Raw genomic sequence first — 18,089 nt, 5'->3', positions numbered from 1 at the left:
CTGACACACAAAAAAAAGATTAAAAAATGAAAACAAAAAAAAAAGGACAAAAAAAAAATGTATAAAAATTAAACAAGCTATGCTTCAACTCCAGCTCGCCTCCGCCCTTCCTTCGCTGCCCCGGGGGAACTGAGGCACGGTGCCCGAGGGGGGAGAACACGGGTGAGGCGGAGGGCCCGGGGGCCCTGGGGAGAGCAGAGCCCTGCCGGCGGGGACAGCCAGCACCCCGCGGGGGGACCCGCAGCCGTGGCCGCCCGTGGCCCGGCAGAGCCGGGGACGGAGCCGGGAGCCCGCGGGGCGCAGGCGGCACGGCCGGGACAGACAAGGGGGACAGGACGGGACAAGGGGCACAGGACGGGACATGGGGGACAGGACGGGACATGGGGGCCACAGGACGGGACATGGGGCACAGGACGGGACATGTGAGGGCAGGACGGGACATGGGGGGGCAGCCGTGCTTCACACGGGAGTTCGGAGCTGCTGCCACTTCCCTGCTTCAGAGCTCGGCCACGGGACGTCACCACCTCGTGCACGTGACGTCACCGCCCGGCGGAGTGACGCCACTGTCGTCACCCGTAGGTCGGCGCTGGCCGAAGCGGCGCTTCAGCCCCGCGCTGCCCGCGGTCCCTGTCCCCAAGCGCTGCTCGGGACGGCCTCGGGGCGAGCCCCCCCACCCCCCGTGTCCCCTCGCTGCCCACCCCTCGGTCCGGGCTGCTCCGGCAGCGATGTGGCCGGACAGCCCCTCCCGCCCTGCCGAGGTCGCCGGGGTCTGGCAGTTTGGAACCTGCCATTGTCCCCTGCCCGAGTGGCACCCGGGGTGCCGGACGGCCCCTCCCCGCACGGTGACACGACACGCTGGACGCCGGGGTAGGCTGGGGAAACCTTTAGTTGGCACGTCTGGGGAGGGGGCTGCCGTTGTCCCCCCGGGCGGGACCCCGCCGGCCCAGGGTCGGGGGCACGGGGGGGCCCCGCGGCCGCCGCCCTCCCGGCTCGGCTCCGGCCAGCGGGCGATCCGCGCCGGGTCTTGGTCACAGCCGGGCCGGCCGCGGGCGGGAGGTGCCACGGTGGCCGCGGCTGCCGCCGAAACCCGGCGCGGATCCGCGCCCCCGGACGGGGTGAGGGTGCGGCGCCCCTCAGAGGCGCTCCGGGCCGGGCAGAGAGCGGCGGGGGGCACTCAGAGGGACGTGGCCGCGGCCTTGCTCTGCTGCTTGTCGTCCTTCAGCTCATCCCAGTCCTCAGCTGCCTGGTTGACGTGGCCGGAGCGCTCCAGCCTGCGGGAGGGACGGATCGTCGGTCAGCCGGGCACGGCACCGGCACCGCGGCACGGCCGTCTCCAACCATGCCGAGGGCGCAGCCGGAACGTGGCCACCCTCGAGGCATCCGAGCCCCGATGTGGGGGGGTCCCGGTGCTGCCCCGCACACCCGGCTGTGGTACCTGTCAGTCTCCAGGGTCTCCGGGGTGTCCTTCTCCTTCCTGCGAGGGGAGAGAGGCTGAACGGTGCCCGGGGACAGCCCTGCCCCAGCCCATGGCAACCTCCCACGCAGCTTTCCCCTGGCCAGCGCCCCCCGCCCCCCACACCAATCCAACCTCTTCTTCCTGAGACTCCAGAGCCGGTTAACGAGCAGCACGACGAAGACAGCAAAGAGGAAGACGACGACGGCCGTGAGGCCAATGAGCCATGGCTGCAGCACCTTGGGGCCCGTGACTGCATGGCCAGGGGACAGGCAAGGGAAAAGACAGGGATGGGGACAGCTTCAGGGGAGCTCCATCCATCAGGGGATGGGACCCCCCCCACCCAGGACATGGGACCCCCCCACGGGATGGGACATTGGCAGACACTCACTGTTCCCCCTTCCCAATGTCCCAAGGAAGCCACTCCCGATACAGCTCACCTGTCCCTGGTGCAGTGGGGAGCACTGGGGCAGCAGGTGGGTGTCTCCAGATCTTTCTGCTCTACCCCCAAAAGTTACTGTTGGAGGACTGGGACAGACTGGTCCCACTGGAAAGGTCTCCCAGGAGTGGATCTGATGCCTGAGGGGAGGCCTGGCCACCTCCCCAGACATCCCAGGGCACAGAGGGGCATGGGGGCACCTACCAGTCTGTCCCTGGGCGGTGGAAGCGAGGACGAGCAGGAGCGAGAGGGGCTGCAAGAGCTTCGGCATTTTTGGGCGGAGGCGCGTCTGGCTCCTGCTCCTGGCGGTGAGCTTTTGTCACCTGCTGCTATCGTGCCTGCACTCTGCACCCAAGGCAACGGGCGCCTTTATTGGCCCCGAGAGGACAAAGTGGCACCAAGCACCATGGCAACGTGACTGCTGTCACCCCTGGCAGGTGGTACCACTCCCCTGGCTCAGGCACCGGCACCCCACCGCACCCAGCGGCCACCACCTCCGGGAGCACAGTGGCAAAGGACAGGCATATCCCCGTGCCCAGGACTGGGGACCACCCCCAGGGTGGGCAGGTGGATGGAGGCAGAGACAGACAGACAGACAGGCAGGTGGGTGGGTGCACATGTGGAAGAACAGACGGGTGATGGGGTGGAGAAGCGCCCACCCTGCCTGGCTCCCCCTATCCCAGCTGGCAGGGGTGGGGCACATCCCATGGGGATGGGGCAGCACAGAGGGGTGGGCAATGGCAGGCCACCCCCAGCCCTCCCCTGGGCACGAGCCAGCTGCCCCCAGACAATCTCGGGTGGGATCCCACCATGTCCCCAGGGAGTGTGTGCCTGCATACTGTCAAGAGTGAAATACTGACAGGGTTAGCTCAGGGAGACCACGGCAGGGTGCCCATCCACCAGGGCACAAAGAAAGCTGAGGCAGAGAGTGGCCACCATCACCCCAGGGAAGGACAGTGGACTTTGGCAGGGCCACCCTGCCTGTGGCAATTCCTCAAGGGGTTGAGAAGACTGGGGGCACAGTGATCCAGCTTCAACCTGGGTTTAAGACAGGGGCTGCAGGTCCATCAAACAGCCCCCATGCCCAGTGCCCTCATCCAGAACCCAAGTGAGGCTTCAGGGTGCTTTGTCCCCCAAGACTGGTTTGGGGCCACCTCTGGGTGCCACCGAGCATGGTCTGGCAGTGCCAAGGCACTGAGGGGGTGGTGAGGGCACACAGCCAGCCTCAGCATCCAGCTGTCCATCCATCTGTCCCTACCCATGTGCCCACGCTGACGTGGCCCATCCAGAGGGGTGTCCATGTTTCCATGTGCATGTGTGCACCCGTGTCCATGCCCCCTGCCACCATCGGCTGTGCCCCCACCCTGGGTTTGCACCCCCAAGCACCCCCTTTATACACCCATGTTCCCATGGCCAGGGGTGGCATGGCTGTGCCAAGGGCAAAGGTTGGGATGCCCCAGCCCTGCCACCCCCCACGCTGTGCTGGGCCAAGGGGTGAGCAGGGCTGGGGCAAGTGGCTTTATTGGTGTGATAGCCCAAGAGAAGCCCTGAGAGCAGCGCCAGGGCTGGGCAGGGAGGGGGAGGCTCTGTGCCAGGGCTGGGCAGTGCCTTTGGCCAGGGCCACGCCGTGACACAATGGTCAGGCAGGGCTGCAGGGTGCTGCTGGTGGCAGGGGTGTCCCCTGACCCTAGAAGAACCTCTTCTCGGGGGAGTTGGCAAAGGAGACGGAGCTGCGTGGAGCGAGCAGCTGCAGCGGGATGTCCGTGCCGGGCAGGAGGCCGCTGCCTTCATCCTCCACCTTCTGCTCCACCAGCACCTCGTCGTCCTCCAGCCACTCTGCCTCCAGCACCGGGCCTTCGGCCATCCCTGCCTTCTCCTCCGGCTTGGGCCCAAATGCCCAGTCTGCAGGGGCAGAGATGGAGCTGTCAGCAGCACCAGCCCTCCCACAGCACAGTCTCAGGTGGGGGATCCCCCTGGCCCCCTGCCCACCCCAAAGCCCGACCCCGCCGTGGGTAACACTCACCGGCGAAGTCGTGCACCAGGTCCTTGATGAGGTGCCCCACGATGGCATATGCCACCACCAGCACCAGTGTTGCTGCCATCATCAGGTACAGGACATAGCGGGGCAGGTGGATGCTGTCCAGGGCAGGGGGCTTGTAGTCCACGTAGAGCACCCCGTCCTCCTCAGGGGGGGACTGCAGCAAGTGCCGTGGCCCCTGTGCCCCTCCGGTGCCAGGGAGGGGGATACCCCCTGCCAGGGCCATGGCCAGCTATCCCTGCACTCCACCCTAAGCCACTGAAGCCTCTGCCACGCAGGGGACTGCAGGGGGGAAGTGGCATCAGGGTCCACAAAGCTCCTCGGTGCTGGCAGCTCACAGGGACAGCAGTGTCCCTATAGCTGGTGGCAGTGCCACTCACCCAGCGACAGAGCTGTGTTGCTGAGGAGCTTAGCACCTGCTAATCCAGGCACAGCCTGGCTGCCTCAGCATGGGAGGTGACCAGCAGGCTCCAATGTGGGTCAGGGTCCCCAAATCCTGCCCCTGTGGGAGCACCACTGGTACCCCTGCCCCCCTGGGAAGGGGGAGTCACTGGAGCAGCTGGAGAACTCCCAAAGACAGGAATGGGGAGGGATGCCCAAGGTCTTTCTCCCTCCCCTGGGCTGGGTTAAATCCCTCAGCAGGCCCCGGATCCCTGCAGCAGATGGCTGAGATCACAGAGGACACAGGAGCTGGAGGTGATGGGCAGAGGGGATGGGGGTGCAGCCTCAGCCACGGGGCTCCCACGGGCCCCCTCTGCTGTACAGGGAAGCAGCCCACGACAAGAGGCTGTCACCTTCCCAGATGGCTGCCACGTGGCCTCGTGTCACCCCAGCACCCAGTGTCACCTCCCCAAGGCAGAGCAGCCTGCAGTGGGGGGGCCGAGTCCATGCTTCTCCCAAAAGCAATTTTCCCCCCCACCAAGAGGGTGCAGGTTTTAGCCCAGACCAGCAGCAGCTTTGAAGAAATCCCAAACCCTTCCCAGCACAGGTTGAAGGTGCTGGTGGAGTTCAGTGCCAAGTCAAAGCTCAAGGCTGCGCCCTGCTCTACTCCAGCACCTCCCAGCTCTGCTGCACCAGGTCACCCCTGCCCAGATCCCAGCCTCAGAAATGCATTTTATTCCAATTTTGTCTTAAAAGGCGTTGGGGGTGCAGAGACAAATGTTGGCACATAATGATTGGGAAAGAACCCTGCAAGGTCTGAGCAAGTCACGCATGGAAAAGCTGGAGAGCAAAGGTGGGGGCAGCCAAGGTGATAAGTGGGGACAAACAGCCTGGCAACTGCAGGGTGCTGGAGCTCACGTGCCAAGGGAACAGTGGAAATGACAACGTGGCCTGGGGGAAGTCACCCATCTCACTGTCCTGGGGATGGATATGACACAGGGACACCCCAGAGCCCAAAGTGCCAGCTAGGTCCTGCCCATCACCCAGGGGCTATGGAGGGTGAGGGAAGGGGCACAAGCAACCCATAACAGCAGCTGACTCCAAACAGTGTGAAAACATGAGATGTTGTTTGTCCCCGGTGCTGGGGAAGTGCAGCCTGGAGCCCCTCACCCTCCCCATCACATACACGTCACCCTACCCACATGTCACTGACTTAGTGTGTACAGGTGACCAAAACTGGTCACATCTTGACTAAGAGACCTTTCCATCGGGTCCTGAACTGGGTCAGACTGGGCCATGGCCAGGGCTGCCCCTTGGCTGTGACCCTGAGCACCAGAGCTCTAAGGATGCTGAGCTGGCTTCAGGGACTAAGAGGATTGAGCCTGCGAGTGACTCACAGGGAGCCCTTGGACAAGGGGAAAAGGTATGCCCAGCAGGATGCCAGGCCCTGCAGGGCAGTGGGACCTACCAGGGCACCCCAGACAGATCATCCTCCTCCCCAGGGCTGGGGGTTTCACCTCATGCCATCAGGGACCCCACTCCCTGCTCTTCCCAATGTGGCTGGACTCGATTTTAAAGGTTCTTTCCCATCTCAATGGTTCTATGACTTAATTTTGGCAGCCCCCAGCCTTGTGCCCAGGGCTTGACCCCACTGGGTGCACTCCACACCTGGGCACAGGTAAATCACAGCTCAACTCACTCCAGCTTCCTGTGCCAGTGCTTTATTCCCTGCCAAACCCCAAACCCCATTGCCCAGGCTGGGCTGACTGAGGGATTTGGGTGCCAGCAGCAGCCTCAGCCCTCCTGGCCTTGGTTAAACACAGAGGAAAGCTCAGGCAGGCTCTGCCTCACCCTGCCCACCCTAATGGCAGCGCCCTTCCCTGCAGAAGAAACCCCAGCCATATCTTCCCAACGTTGCCATGAAATAACCCCCACCCTAGGGCAGAGGCTGCCACAGGCTCAGCTCCAGCTTGTCCCAACAGGAGAAGCCAAACCCACTGCGCGGGCGAGGAGGGCCCCGCTCGGCACCATCACCGAGAGCAATTTTGAAGCATCCTAACACCACAGCCCACAGAGTGGGTGCCCAAAGCCCATCCTAGCCCCCAGCAAAGCTTAGCTGTGGAGAATGGAGCTGCCGACGGGGCAGCGCCAACCCAGGGCAGGCCTGAGCCCTGCAGAGCTGCAGCAGGCTCTGACGTGCCAAGCAGAGCCCACCTGGTCCAAGCCCCAAGCCATGCTGCGGGCAGGCAGCGCTGATCCTGGCAGGGAAAAGGGGCAGATCCAGGAAACAGTAGCTGGCGAGGAGTGCTGGGGAGGCAAGTAGCAGCTCAGCCTGGATTTGGAGGGAAAAGGTGGCTGTAATTGTGCCAGAGAGCAAACCCAGTCCCTCCTCTGGCTCTGCGTGGCAAGGCACGGATCCACCATGGGCAGGAGGGGGTGGGAGGCGGCACACCCCGCTCAGTGCCCCCAGTCTGGGCTCAGGAGGCCCGCAGCTTGCAGAGCCCGTCGGCGTACTGGAACTGGGCGCCGTTCTCGTACTCGTACATGTCCAGGGCCACCTGGCAGCTCTCGCGCACCACGCGCTCCTCGTCGCCGGCGAAGGCGCGCAGGGCCCGCAGGCACGAGGGCCGGGCGATGGAGCCCAGCGCCTCGGCGCACTCGTGCCGCACCATGGGGCTCTCGGCGCGGCTGCGCAGCGTGGCCGTCAGCTGAGGGACGCACGCCTCGTCCTGCAGCTGCCCCAGCACGTAGCCGATCTCGTGGCGGAACAGCGCGCTGCCGCAGCGCAGCCCTGCGGGGAGGGCACAGTGAGCCGGGACGCCCCAAATCCACCAGGATGCCTGGATGGAGCCCCCACCTGAAAGCTGGGGATGCCAAGGGTCACCGCCCCAGCCCCATGTACAGGAAGGGGTATCCCATCCTGCTCCCCGATTCCACCCTGCTCCCCGATCCCACCCTGCTCCCCGATCCCACCCTGCTCCCTGATCCCACCCTGCTCCCACCCTGCTCCCCCCCAGCACGTAGCCGATCTCGTGGCGGAACAGCGCGCTGCCGCAGCGCAGCCCTGCGGGGAGGGCACAGTGAGCCGGGACGCCCCAAATCCACCAGGATGCCTGGATGGAGCCCCCACCTGAAAGCTGGGGATGCCAAGGGTCACCGCCCCAGCCCCATGTACAGGAAGGGGTATCCCATCCTGCTCCCCGATTCCACCCTGCTCCCCGATCCCACCCTGCTCCCCGATCCCACCCTGCTCCCCGATCCCACCCTGCTCCCTGATCCCACCCTGCTCCCTGATCCCACCCTGCTCCCTGATCCCAGCCCAGTCCCAGAGCCTCCTCTGATGGCAGCACCCACCCCCCAGCAGAGCTGCTGCTCCCTGCCTGCCCAGGTCCTGCCCCACCACATGATGTTCCAGGGGATGGCAGCATGACCAGGGATTCCAGTGCTCCAGGACCAAGCAGCTGGAGCAGGAGCTGACAGATGCCACCTCAGGGACCTCAACAGTCCCAGATGGCTGGAGAGCCTGACCCACTTCCCTCGGGCTGGGGTGGGTCCAAACAGTTCCTGGGCTGTGGTCTGCCCCTTTCCCACTCAGGGACATTCCCCTCTCCAGAACTATTCCCAAACACCAGCAGCCCTTGACCTTCCAGGCCAGGAGAGCATGACCCCAAAAACCCCAGGCCAGGTCTGACGATGGGTCAGACCAGCTGGTTCCAGACCACCATCACAGCCGTGCCCTCCCTCCCTCAGGGAAGGGGGTCTGGAGGGTGGCAAGGGGACTCTGGAACAGCAGAGACCACCCGGCACTCTGTAATGTAGCAGGGAACAGCAGCCCTAGACACAAACACGTGAGAGCAGCTCTGGCAGTCCTAGATTTGGGAAGGGCTCGTCCCAGATTAGCCTGGACAGAGCCACAGCAAGGACAGGCCCTCACCTTCTGCCAGAGCCAGCACAGCAGCCTGGCCCCCCACATTGCGCAGAGCAAACATGGCCCGGTAGCGCTCAAACAGCTCCTGGGACTCATCCAGGAGGATCTCCCGGAGCTTGGCCACATCCGTCTCCTCAGCGGGGGGAGCAGGATCCACGGACAGGTACGGGCTGCTGCCTGGCCTCTCCTTGTTGCTCTGCAGCCACTCCAGCCTCCTCACGGCCAGCTGACACGTCTCTGCCACCTGTGGGGACAGGGACACGGCCCCGGCTGCAGAACAGCACTGGACAGCGCCAGGAGAAGCCCAGCACACAGCAGGATGTCACTGCCATGTCCCCACCCACCTGGCCAGCACGGAGCCGCCTCCGAGACCAGCAGTGCTGCATCCCAGAGGAAATGACCCCTCGGGAAGCTCACCTCGACCACAGGATCCTGGGAATAGCGCTTCAGGATATCCAGCACGTCAGGGTTCCCAATAGCACCCAGGGCTTCACCTGAAGGAGGCATCAGGATGTTATCAGGGTGTCTGTGTGAGGAGAACCCTGCTGTGTGCTCTGGCAATGCCTTGCCTTGCTCTAAAGCACAGGCACAGGCCTAACTGACCAATCCCAAATGGGGCCAACGTGGACACAGGCGGGACTGACCAATTCCAAACAGGACAAACACGACGGGAGAAGCCTGTCCAGCAGGAACAGCAGAGCCAACCTGTCCAGTCAGGTGTGGCCAGGGAAGGTGGTGAGATGTTACGTGACTCAGGGTTTGACATCCAAGCCGGACCAGGCCCCCACGAGCTGCTCTGTACAGTGGGGGAAGCACCCCCAGCCCCACTGGCCAGGCAGGGCCCTCCCCTGCCCCCGGAGCCGCAGGAGCTGCTGCCGTACCTGCCTCGTGCCGGACCATGGGCTCCTGGGCCGTGTCCTCCAGCACGCGGATGAGCACGGGGATGGCCGCCTCGTCCTGCATCTGGCCCAGGCAATAGGCCAGCTCGTGCTTCAGCAGCGCCGAGCCGTCCCCGAAGGCGCGGCTGATCCACTCCACGGCCGCGCGGCCGCCCAGGTTCCGCAGGGTGAAGAGGGCCCGGAACCGGGCGGGCAGCGGCTGCGCCGCGTCCACCAGCGTGCGGCCGATGGCCTCCACCTCCTGCTCCGTCACCATGGCGCGCACGGGGCCGGGCACGCTGCGGGCTCTGGGGGCTCCTCGGTCACACTCCTGCGTCCGGGGAAGGGAGTCAAGGCGCGCCCGCAGCCGCCAGCGGGTCCCGTGGCCGGGGGCAGGGCGGGCGGGCGGAGCCGCGGCCCGGCCTGCGGCGGAGAACCGGAGCTGGGGCCGGGGCTGACCCCACGCGCGTGTGCTCGGACACTCGGTTTCACCGGATACCCGGGCGGACACAGACCGCCTGCCGCTACCGCGCTGCGCGGAGCCCCCGAGTCAGCGGGGCCGGGGCTGACCCCACGCGCGTGTGCTCGGACACTCGGTTTCACCGGATACCCGGGACGGACACAGACAGCCTGTCGCGGCCGCGCTGCGCGGAGCCCCCGAGTCAGCGGGGCCCAAGAGGAGCCGCGGGCCCGGGGGGATCCCGGGGGGCTGAGGGGGATCCCGGGGGGCTGAGGGGGGGCCCGGCAGTGCCGGCGCTGCACTCACCGCGCGCCGCCATCTTGCTGCTCCGCCACGTGACCGCCCGCCGGCTGCGCCTGCGCCATACGCACAGCAGGCGCCCACGAGGGGGCGCTGCCTCCCCTCCGCCTGAGGGCGCGGCGGCCGCCAGGGGGCGCTGTCCAGCATGGCCGGGCCCGGGCAGCGGCCGCAGAGCCGGGCGGGGCCGCGGGGACTGAGCCACTGACCCCTCCGAGAGGGGCTGGGCTGACAGCCTGGGCAAACACCACCCTGAGAGGGGCTGGGGGTGTTCCAGGCTGGGAGAAATCCCACCAGAGAGGGTTCAGGCAATTGCGCAGAGCAAACATGGCCCGGTAGCGCTCAAACAGCTCCTGGGACTCATCCAGGAGGATCTCCCGGAGCTTGGCCACATCCGTCTCCTCAGCGGGGGGAGCAGGATCCACGGACAGGTACGGGCTGCTGCCTGGCCTCTCCTTGTTGCTCTGCAGCCACTCCAGCCTCCTCACGGCCAGCTGACACGTCTCTGCCACCTGTGGGGACAGGGACACGGCCCCGGCTGCAGAACAGCACTGGACAGCGCCAGGAGAAGCCCAGCACACAGCAGGATGTCACTGCCATGTCCCCACCCACCTGGCCAGCACGGAGCCGCCTCCGAGACCAGCAGTGCTGCATCCCAGAGGAAATGACCCCTCGGGAAGCTCACCTCGACCACAGGATCCTGGGAATAGCGCTTCAGGATATCCAGCACGTCAGGGTTCCCAATAGCACCCAGGGCTTCACCTGAAGGAGGCATCAGGATGTTATCAGGGTGTCTGTGTGAGGAGAACCCTGCTGTGTGCTCTGGCAATGCCTTGCCTTGCTCTAAAGCACAGGCACAGGCCTAACTGACCAATCCCAAATGGGGCCAACGTGGACACAGGCGGGACTGACCAATTCCAAACAGGACAAACACGACGGGAGAAGCCTGTCCAGCAGGAACAGTCAGGTGTGGCCAGGGAAGGTGGTGAGATGTTACGTGACTCAGGGTTTGACATCCAAGCCGGACCAGGCCCCCACGAGCTGCTCTGTACAGTGGGGGAAGCACCCCCAGCCCCACTGGCCAGGCAGGGCCCTCCCCTGCCCCCGGAGCCGCAGGAGCTGCTGCCGTACCTGCCTCGTGCCGGACCATGGGCTCCTGGGCCGTGTCCTCCAGCACGCGGATGAGCACGGGGATGGCCGCCTCGTCCTGCATCTGGCCCAGGCAATAGGCCAGCTCGTGCTTCAGCAGCGCCGAGCCGTCCCCGAAGGCGCGGCTGATCCACTCCACGGCCGCGCGGCCGCCCAGGTTCCGCAGGGTGAAGAGGGCCCGGAACCGGGCGGGCAGCGGCTGCGCCGCGTCCACCAGCGTGCGGCCGATGGCCTCCACCTCCTGCTCCGTCACCATGGCGCGCACGGGGCCGGGCACGCTGCGGGCTCTGGGGGCTCCTCGGTCACACTCCTGCGTCCGGGGAAGGGAGTCAAGGCGCGCCCGCAGCCGCCAGCGGGTCCCGTGGCCGGGGGCAGGGCGGGCGGGCGGAGCCGCGGCCCGGCCTGCGGCGGAGAACCGGAGCTGGGGCCGGGGCTGACCCCACGCGCGTGTGCTCGGACACTCGGTTTCACCGGATACCCGGGACGGACACAGACCGCCTGTCGCGGCCGCGCTGCGCGGAGCCCCCGAGTCAGCGGGGCCCGAGAGGAGCCGCGGGCCCGGGGGGATCCCGGGGGGCTGAGGGGGATCCCGGGGGGCTGAGGGGGGGCCCGGCAGTGCCGGCGCTGCACTCACCGCGCGCCGCCATCTTGCTGCTCCGCCACGTGACCGCCCGCCGGCTGCGCCTGCGCCATACGCACGGCAGGCGCCCACGAGGGGGCGCTGCCTCCCCTCCGCCTGAGGGCGCGGCGGCCGCCAGGGGGCGCTGTCCAGCATGGCCGGGCCCGGGCAGCGGCCGCAGAGCCGGGCGGGGCCGCGGGGACTCGGGAACTGAGCCACACACTCCTCCGGAGAGGGGCTGGGCTGACAGCCTGGGCAAACACCACCCTGAGAGGGGCTGGGGGTGTTCCAGGCTGGGAGAAATCCCACCAGAGAGGGTTCAGGCAGTGCCAGAGCCCTGAGGCAAACATCACCCTGAGGGGGACCTGGGGTGCGAGACTGGACAAAATCCCTCAGGAGAGGGGTCAGGGATGCCAGGCTGGGCAAAATCCCACTGGAGAAGAATCAGGGGTGTTCCAGGCTGGACGAACCCCTCCAGAGGGGGGTCAGGATGTTCCAGGCTGGGTGAACCTGTCTGGAGAGAGGCCAGGTGTGCTAGGCTGAGCAAAACCCCTCTGGAGAGGGGCTGGGGGGTGCTAGGCTGGACAAACCTCAGGGCAGCACATCCCTGAGTTTGTGGGTGCAGTTTAATTCCAGGCTGGTGTCAGCCCTTGCAAGCCACTGCTCTGCCTCTTCCTTCCCTCTCTTTCCCATGTGTGTTTACGCAGCTGGACAAACCTCAGGGTAGCACATCCCTGAGTTTGTGGGTGCAGTTTAATTCCAGGCTGGTGTCAGCCCTTGCAAGTCACTGCTCCGCCTCTTCCTTCCCATGTATGTTTACGCAGGAAGTTTCAAACCTCCAAAGGAGTTTTGCCTTATTTCAAGGCTCCTGTTGATTTTGGTCTAATGGAGAGGCTTTGAGACAGAGGACAGAGAGATCCCAGCAGCCGCCCCCTCCCAGCCCTAATCCCCACTGTACTCCAGCAGCACACAACACACCACCAAACAGTTCAGATCCTGGGAGAGAGAATGAGAACAAAATACATTCCACTGCCTGAAACTTCGACAGCAAACCCAGGACGAGTGTGACACGGCCGCCCCTCCCCACCCTGGGCCCTCTGGTACAGCTGGCAGCACCGGGGCCGGTTTGCCAGAGTCCACGGTGAGTCTGCAAGCAGGGATGTGCAGGGCAGCTGCTCCCCGGGCCCATCAGCCCTCCCCGCAGCTCTCGAAGTACTGGCACATCAGCTCCCGCACCTGCTCAGCCCGGTTGTCCTCCATGGCGGCCGGCGCGGGCTGGCAGGGCTTGGGCAGCTCGGTGGGCTCGGTGCCCTCCAGCCACTCCTCGTTGAAGGGGTTGTCGTGGGCCTCGCAGACGTTGTGCAGGATGCAGCAGGCGAGGACGAGGGTGGGCAGCAGCTCCAGGCTGCAATCGTCACACTTGAGGAGGATCTGCCAGCGCGCCTTGAGGCGCAGGAAGGCGTTCTCGATCACGCTGTGGGCCCGCTTCAGGCGGTAGTTGAACTGCAGCTGGCGCTGGGTCAGGTTCTCGTCCTCCTGGTAGGGCTTGAGGATCCAGTCTTGCAGGGGGTACGTGGCATCGCCCAGCAGCACGTACTTCTGTGCCTTCCCCATGAAATGCTTGGGAGGGTTGGGGCACAGCCGGCCCTCCTTGGCCAGCACCCACAGGCTGGAGCTCTCCAGGACCGCGCTGTTCTCCATGCTGCCTGGAAAGGCGGTGGAGACGTCCCAGAACTGCCCCAGCCCATCCACGGTGGCCTGCGTGAGGATGGAGTGCCAGCCCTGGCCGTTGCAGTAGTCGGCGGTGAGGCGCAGGGGCGGGTGGATGGGGATGTGCAGGCTGTCCAGCGCCCCGATGCAGTGCGGGAAGCCCCAGCGCGTGCAGAAGATGCGCGCCATGTTCTCCAGCTCCTTCTCGTCAGGCAGCCGGAGGTAAAGCGGCTTCAGCAGCAAGACGACGGCATAGCTCACCTCCCGGACACAGCTCTGCACCGTGGAGGGCCCCACGCCAAAGAGCGGGCTCAGAGTCTGGTACTCCACGTTGGTGGCCAAGTGCCACAGGGCCACAGCCACCCTCTTCTCCAGTGGCAGGGTGGGGTGGAAGTGGGCGCTGTGCGGAGCCAGCCCAGGCCGCAGCTGGTTGCAGATGTAGAAGAAGGTCTCCTTGGACATCCGAAACTTCTCCAGCCAGTCCTGGGGCCCAAACTCCTTCAGGACCACCTGTTCCCACCAGTCCGTGCTCCTGAGGCTGGGCCAGGCGCGGGGGTAGAAGCAGCAGCTGGTTCTCCTCCGGTGAGCGATGAGGAGCTGCAGCGCAGGGGGGAGACAACAGCGGTGTGAGACAGCGCTTCCCTGCACTTCACTGGGACCCCCTTCTGAAGACCACCCAGCTCAAGAGACTTGCTCAAGGCAGGATGGCCAGTGCCAGGTGGCCAGTGGTCCCGACTGGTTTAACACCAGTCAAATCTTCCTGTACCTGGGAACACTCCCTGCAAACCCACCAGGCAGTAGGTGTGACTCCAGACAAGATGCTCAGGTGTTGCATATGGAGTTTTCTGGAAAAGGCCTTTTTTGGGGTGGCCATTCTCTCTGGGGTTTTGTATTTTAATGAGCATTGCTGGATTTCCAGCTGCCGAGGGAACTGTGGGCTAAGTCCTGATTTAGAAGGGGGAGAGAACATCCCTCAAAGGTGGGAATCATGATTTGGAAGGGGAAGCTCCTGGCCTCTCCACAGGAATTGTTTTTCTGTTATTAAATTCTACAAAGCCTCTTTTAAGCTAAAAAGAGGCTTTAGTCACCTTCAGCCGCTGTCCAGGCCAGCAGGCTCCTCATGTTCCCCCACAGCTTGTCCTTGCAGCCAGGGATCCCTTGTATCCCCCACTTTTGATGTCACCCCCATGTCCGCTGCATCCACCATCCTTTGTGTCCAGAATCACATCCCATGTCTTTCAAGTCCCATTCTTTGTGTCCCTGTCTTTGTGTCCCACAGAACCCCCACGGTCCTCATCCTTTGTGATCTCTGCGTCCATGTGTCCTTTCTGTTCCACATCCTGTCTTTTGGGCCTCACATGTCCCCCACCCTTTATGTCCCCCTTGTGACTTTCCCGTACTCCCCATCCTTCCCACCACTGTCCTTTGCATCCTGCAGCCCCTGTCAATTTTTTCTGCTCCTGTGGCCTGTGCACCCCGTGCCCCAAATCCCCCATGTCCATGTGTTCCGTGTTTTCCGTCCCCCATCCTGTGTCCCGCATCCCCCCATCCCCCATGTCGCCGTGACCTCCGCTCGTCTCCCGTATCCCCCACCCTTTGTGTCCCCGTGATTCCAGTCACCCTCCCATCCTTTGTGTCCCCACGATCTCCACGCGCAGCCCCGCACGCTCGGTCCCCCACGGCCCCGTCCCCGCGTGCGGTTCTCCCCGCGTCCCGTCCAGTGCCCCGCGGCCCCGCCCCGGTCACCGTCATGAGCCGCTTCTGCCGCTGGCTGTAGTAGTGCCGGAGCCAGGCGCGCCGCTGCGGCCCGTCCCAGCCCCCGCCGCCGCCGCCGCTCCCGCTGCCNNNNCCGCCGGTGCCGCCGCTGCCGTTCCCGGCCATGGCCCCGGCGCGCCGCCGCCGCCGCCGCGCCAGCGCGCACAGCAGCACCAGCAGCCGCTCCCGCATTTTCAAATCGGGAGCCGGGGCCGCCCTGGAAGTGATCGGCGGCGGGGTCACGGCGGCACCGGGAGGCGGGACGGGGTGGTGCCGCTCCGCTCCGCGCGGCGCGGCTCTGCACGGCAGCGTACGAGCACCCCCATCGCTGCCTGCAGCTCACCGTGCAGACATCCCCATCCGCACCGCCCTGCCCATGCCCATGCCCCTGCCCACGGCACCACCATCCCCATTCCCATTTCCGTCCCCATGCCCATCTCCATCCCCACAGCACCACCATCCTCATTCCCATCCCCATGCCCACAGCACCACCATCCCCATTCCCATTTCCATCCCATCCCCATGCCCATCCCCACAGCACCACCATCCCCATTCCCATGCCCATGCCCATGCCCACGCCCACGGCACCACCATTCCCATCCCCATTCCCATGCCCATGCCCATGCCCACGCCCACGGCACCACCATTCCCATCCCCATTCCCATGCCCATGCCCATGCCCACGCCCACGGCACCACCATTCCCATCCCCATTCCCATGCCCATGCCCATGCCCACGCCCACGGCACCACCATTCCCATCCCCATTCCCATTCCCATTCCCATCCCCATCCGCTCTCTCCACACCGTTCTGCACAGCTCTGCCATCTCCATCCCCACCACCCTCACCAACTCACCAAACCACACCATCCCATCATCCCCACCCTCACCATCACCCCCACCCTCACCACCACACCATCACAACCCACTCCTTTCCCACCTCCAGGCTGGGCTGGAAAAGTGTCACTGCTCAGCTGGAGCAAGGACTGGTGCTACAGAAACAAGGAAAACTGCAGCAACAAAATCCCAATCTGCCTTGGATTTGCAGGAAGGCTAGAAAAGGCTGGAAAATACTGGACAAAGCTCACTGGGTTCAGCTTGGGCAGGGACTGGCACCAGAGTGACAAAAGACCCAACCACAGACAGGCAGTGCCAGCCTGACCGTGCCTGGTGAAAGGAATAAGATGAATGTGTCTTTACAGACAGACTGTGAATCTGCTTGTAGATAGGGCCAGGGACTTGTAGATAAGAAAGTAACTGGAGAAACTATCAGTTTTAGAAAGTGTTACTAATTCACAAGGACTGCTGCTCAGCCAAGGTCCTGCTAAATTCCTGAACTTGGAGAAGAAGAACAAAGACAATAGAACTGTGAATGTCCTACGTTAAACAAAGGCATGATGCATATTAGAGGGGCACATACATTCAGGAAGTTCGTAGTTTCCAAGTACCTCAGCCAGTGGAGAAATGGAGAGGGTGATGTGACTATGAAAATTAGGATAAAAAGGAGGCTGCATCCCCCAACAATTTGAGAGGCCCCATGGGAAATGCCCCATGGTCTCTCCCTTTGTTCATGAATAAAGTTACAGGACTCCTCTGTCTCCTTTCTGGACATAAACCTCTGGTATCTTGAATTTTTCCGTACACCAGGGAGTAATGGCAGGGCCTGGATGGTACCCCAAAAGTGGTGCCTACTCTCCCAAAGTCTGTTTGTTTTCTGGATGTGCCATGGCACGGCAGATCCCACAGGTCTCCTGAGACAATGGAGAATGTGGGAATGCCTGCAGGGAAGTTGCTGAGTTCCTCATGGCCTGAGCCCAGGATCTGTTAGAGGGAATCATCAAGTTCTGGAGGCACTTTGGGCACCTCAAGATCAGAAGGATCCAAAGATCCATCACCATAAGGGTGTTGGAGAGTGCCCAGAGGAGGGACACGGAGCTGGGGAAGGCTCTGAGGAGCGGCTGAGGGCCCTTGGCTCGTTCAGCTGGAGCACAGGACACTGAGGGGAGGCTCCTGGGGGCTGCAGCTCCTGCCCAGGGCAGGCAGAGGGGCAGGGGCTGAGCTCTGCTCTGGGACAGGGCCAGGAGTCCACGAAGGGCTGGAGCTGTGCCAGGGCTTGGCATGGAGCTCAGGGCAAGGTTCTTGCCCCCGAGGGTGCTGGCACTGCCCAGGCTGCCCAGGGAATGGTCCCGGCCCCAAGGCTGCCAGAGCTCCAGGAGCGTTTGGACAGCGCTGCCAGGGCTGCTCAGGGTGGGGCTGTTGGGGTGGCTGTGCAGGGCCAGGGGCTGCCCTGAGCATCCCTACTCAGGATATTCTATGAATTATTCTGTTCCTTCTCAGGACTGCAGTTATCAGCTGTTTCTTATTGAAAATAACATACAAGGGAGCCTTAAAGAGAAGCTTGATTATTATGGGAGGCTGAGCTGCATGAGTGATAACCCGGCAGTCCAAGGTTAATATCAGGGATTGCATGCAGCTCGCTGCACTGCTGCAGTAGGGCCAGAACGGGTGCTGTGCTGGGCAGGGTAACAGTGAGATGGTCACTGGGTCACCAGAGCATTGAAGATGGACAGTCTGCAGGGAGACACCCCTCTGACCCCCAACAGGCACCCCGGGCCCCTGGCACCAGCCCCTCTGGGGCACGGGCAGGAGCTGGGGGTGCCAGTGCTGAGAAGGGCACAGTGAGTCCTCCTGCAGCGCCTGCTCCTGGCTCCTCCCAGGCCATGCGGGGCTGAGCTCTGGGGGAGCAGCAGCCCCAGTGCCCTCCTGGGGGGGGTGGACACACACCTGGCTTCCCCCCACTGCCCCACAACTCACCGGGAAGGGCAATGGGGATCAGAGACCAGGAATGGCAGAGACACATACACTGTGAGATCGTGGGGCTCCTACGCTGAGGCACAGACAGTCTCTGGGGGGCCCAGGAATGCCACACCCTCTGCAGGGGACAGGAACAACCCCAGAGCCCAAGGGCCCCCAAGGCCCCGAGGA

General features: G+C 64.2%; 4 protein-coding genes across 7 annotated transcripts; all 4 read right to left on the bottom strand.

The window, feature by feature from the left end:
* SMIM24 (small integral membrane protein 24) lies at positions 1-4,875 on the bottom strand. 3 transcript variants are annotated; one of them, XM_039696863.1, is made up of 4 exons: positions 2,097-3,583; positions 1,589-1,706; positions 1,436-1,474; positions 1-1,271 (listed from the first exon to the last, which is right to left on the bottom strand). In XM_039696863.1, the coding sequence occupies exons 1-4, from the start codon at positions 2,161-2,163 to the stop codon at positions 1,175-1,177; spliced, it is 321 nt and encodes a 106-aa protein (XP_039552797.1). In that variant the 5' UTR covers positions 2,164-3,583; the 3' UTR covers positions 1-1,174. The 3 variants fall into 3 exon arrangements, with proteins under 3 accessions (XP_039552797.1, XP_039552795.1, XP_039552796.1); XM_039696861.1 differs by adding an exon at positions 3,916-4,875 and having other exon boundaries at positions 1-1,474; positions 1,589-3,794; XM_039696862.1 differs by having other exon boundaries at positions 1-1,474.
* Positions 4,876-6,016: 1,141 nt separating this feature from the next.
* On the bottom strand, positions 6,017-10,031 carry LOC120496420 (deoxyhypusine hydroxylase-like). The gene is made up of 5 exons (XM_039696854.1): positions 9,884-10,031; positions 9,121-9,448; positions 8,657-8,733; positions 8,246-8,483; positions 6,017-7,102 (listed from the first exon to the last, which is right to left on the bottom strand). Exons 1-5 carry the CDS (start codon positions 10,022-10,024, stop codon positions 6,789-6,791), a joined length of 1,098 nt encoding a protein of 365 aa, XP_039552788.1. The 5' UTR covers positions 10,025-10,031; the 3' UTR covers positions 6,017-6,788.
* Positions 10,032-10,188: 157 nt separating this feature from the next.
* On the bottom strand, positions 10,189-11,702 carry LOC120496368 (deoxyhypusine hydroxylase-like; the record flags this gene model as incomplete). Its single annotated transcript, XM_039696741.1, has 4 exons — positions 11,658-11,702; positions 11,006-11,333; positions 10,560-10,636; positions 10,189-10,386 (listed from the first exon to the last, which is right to left on the bottom strand). Coding segments are annotated over exons 2-4 (549 nt in total), but the record flags the coding sequence as incomplete, so codon positions are not given.
* A 699-nt stretch (positions 11,703-12,401) lies between these two features.
* On the bottom strand, positions 12,402-15,502 carry LOC120496418 (protein ANTAGONIST OF LIKE HETEROCHROMATIN PROTEIN 1-like). 2 transcript variants are annotated; one of them, XM_039696849.1, is made up of 2 exons: positions 14,144-15,057; positions 12,402-13,949 (listed from the first exon to the last, which is right to left on the bottom strand). In XM_039696849.1, exons 1-2 carry the CDS (start codon positions 14,255-14,257, stop codon positions 12,831-12,833), a joined length of 1,233 nt encoding a protein of 410 aa, XP_039552783.1. In that variant the 5' UTR covers positions 14,258-15,057; the 3' UTR covers positions 12,402-12,830. The 2 variants fall into 2 exon arrangements, with proteins under 2 accessions (XP_039552783.1, XP_039552782.1); XM_039696848.1 differs by lacking the exon at positions 14,144-15,057 and adding an exon at positions 15,099-15,502 and having other exon boundaries at positions 12,404-13,949.
* Positions 15,503-18,089: the final 2,587 nt, after the last annotated feature.

This window comes from Passer montanus, unplaced genomic scaffold, assembly GCF_014805655.1.
Source record: "Passer montanus isolate IOZ18808 unplaced genomic scaffold, ASM1480565v1 scaffold114, whole genome shotgun sequence".
Taxonomy (NCBI): Eukaryota; Metazoa; Chordata; class Aves; order Passeriformes; family Passeridae; genus Passer; species Passer montanus.
Note: the sequence above shows the minus strand (reverse complement) of the source record. Positions and strands in the feature narration are given on the sequence as shown.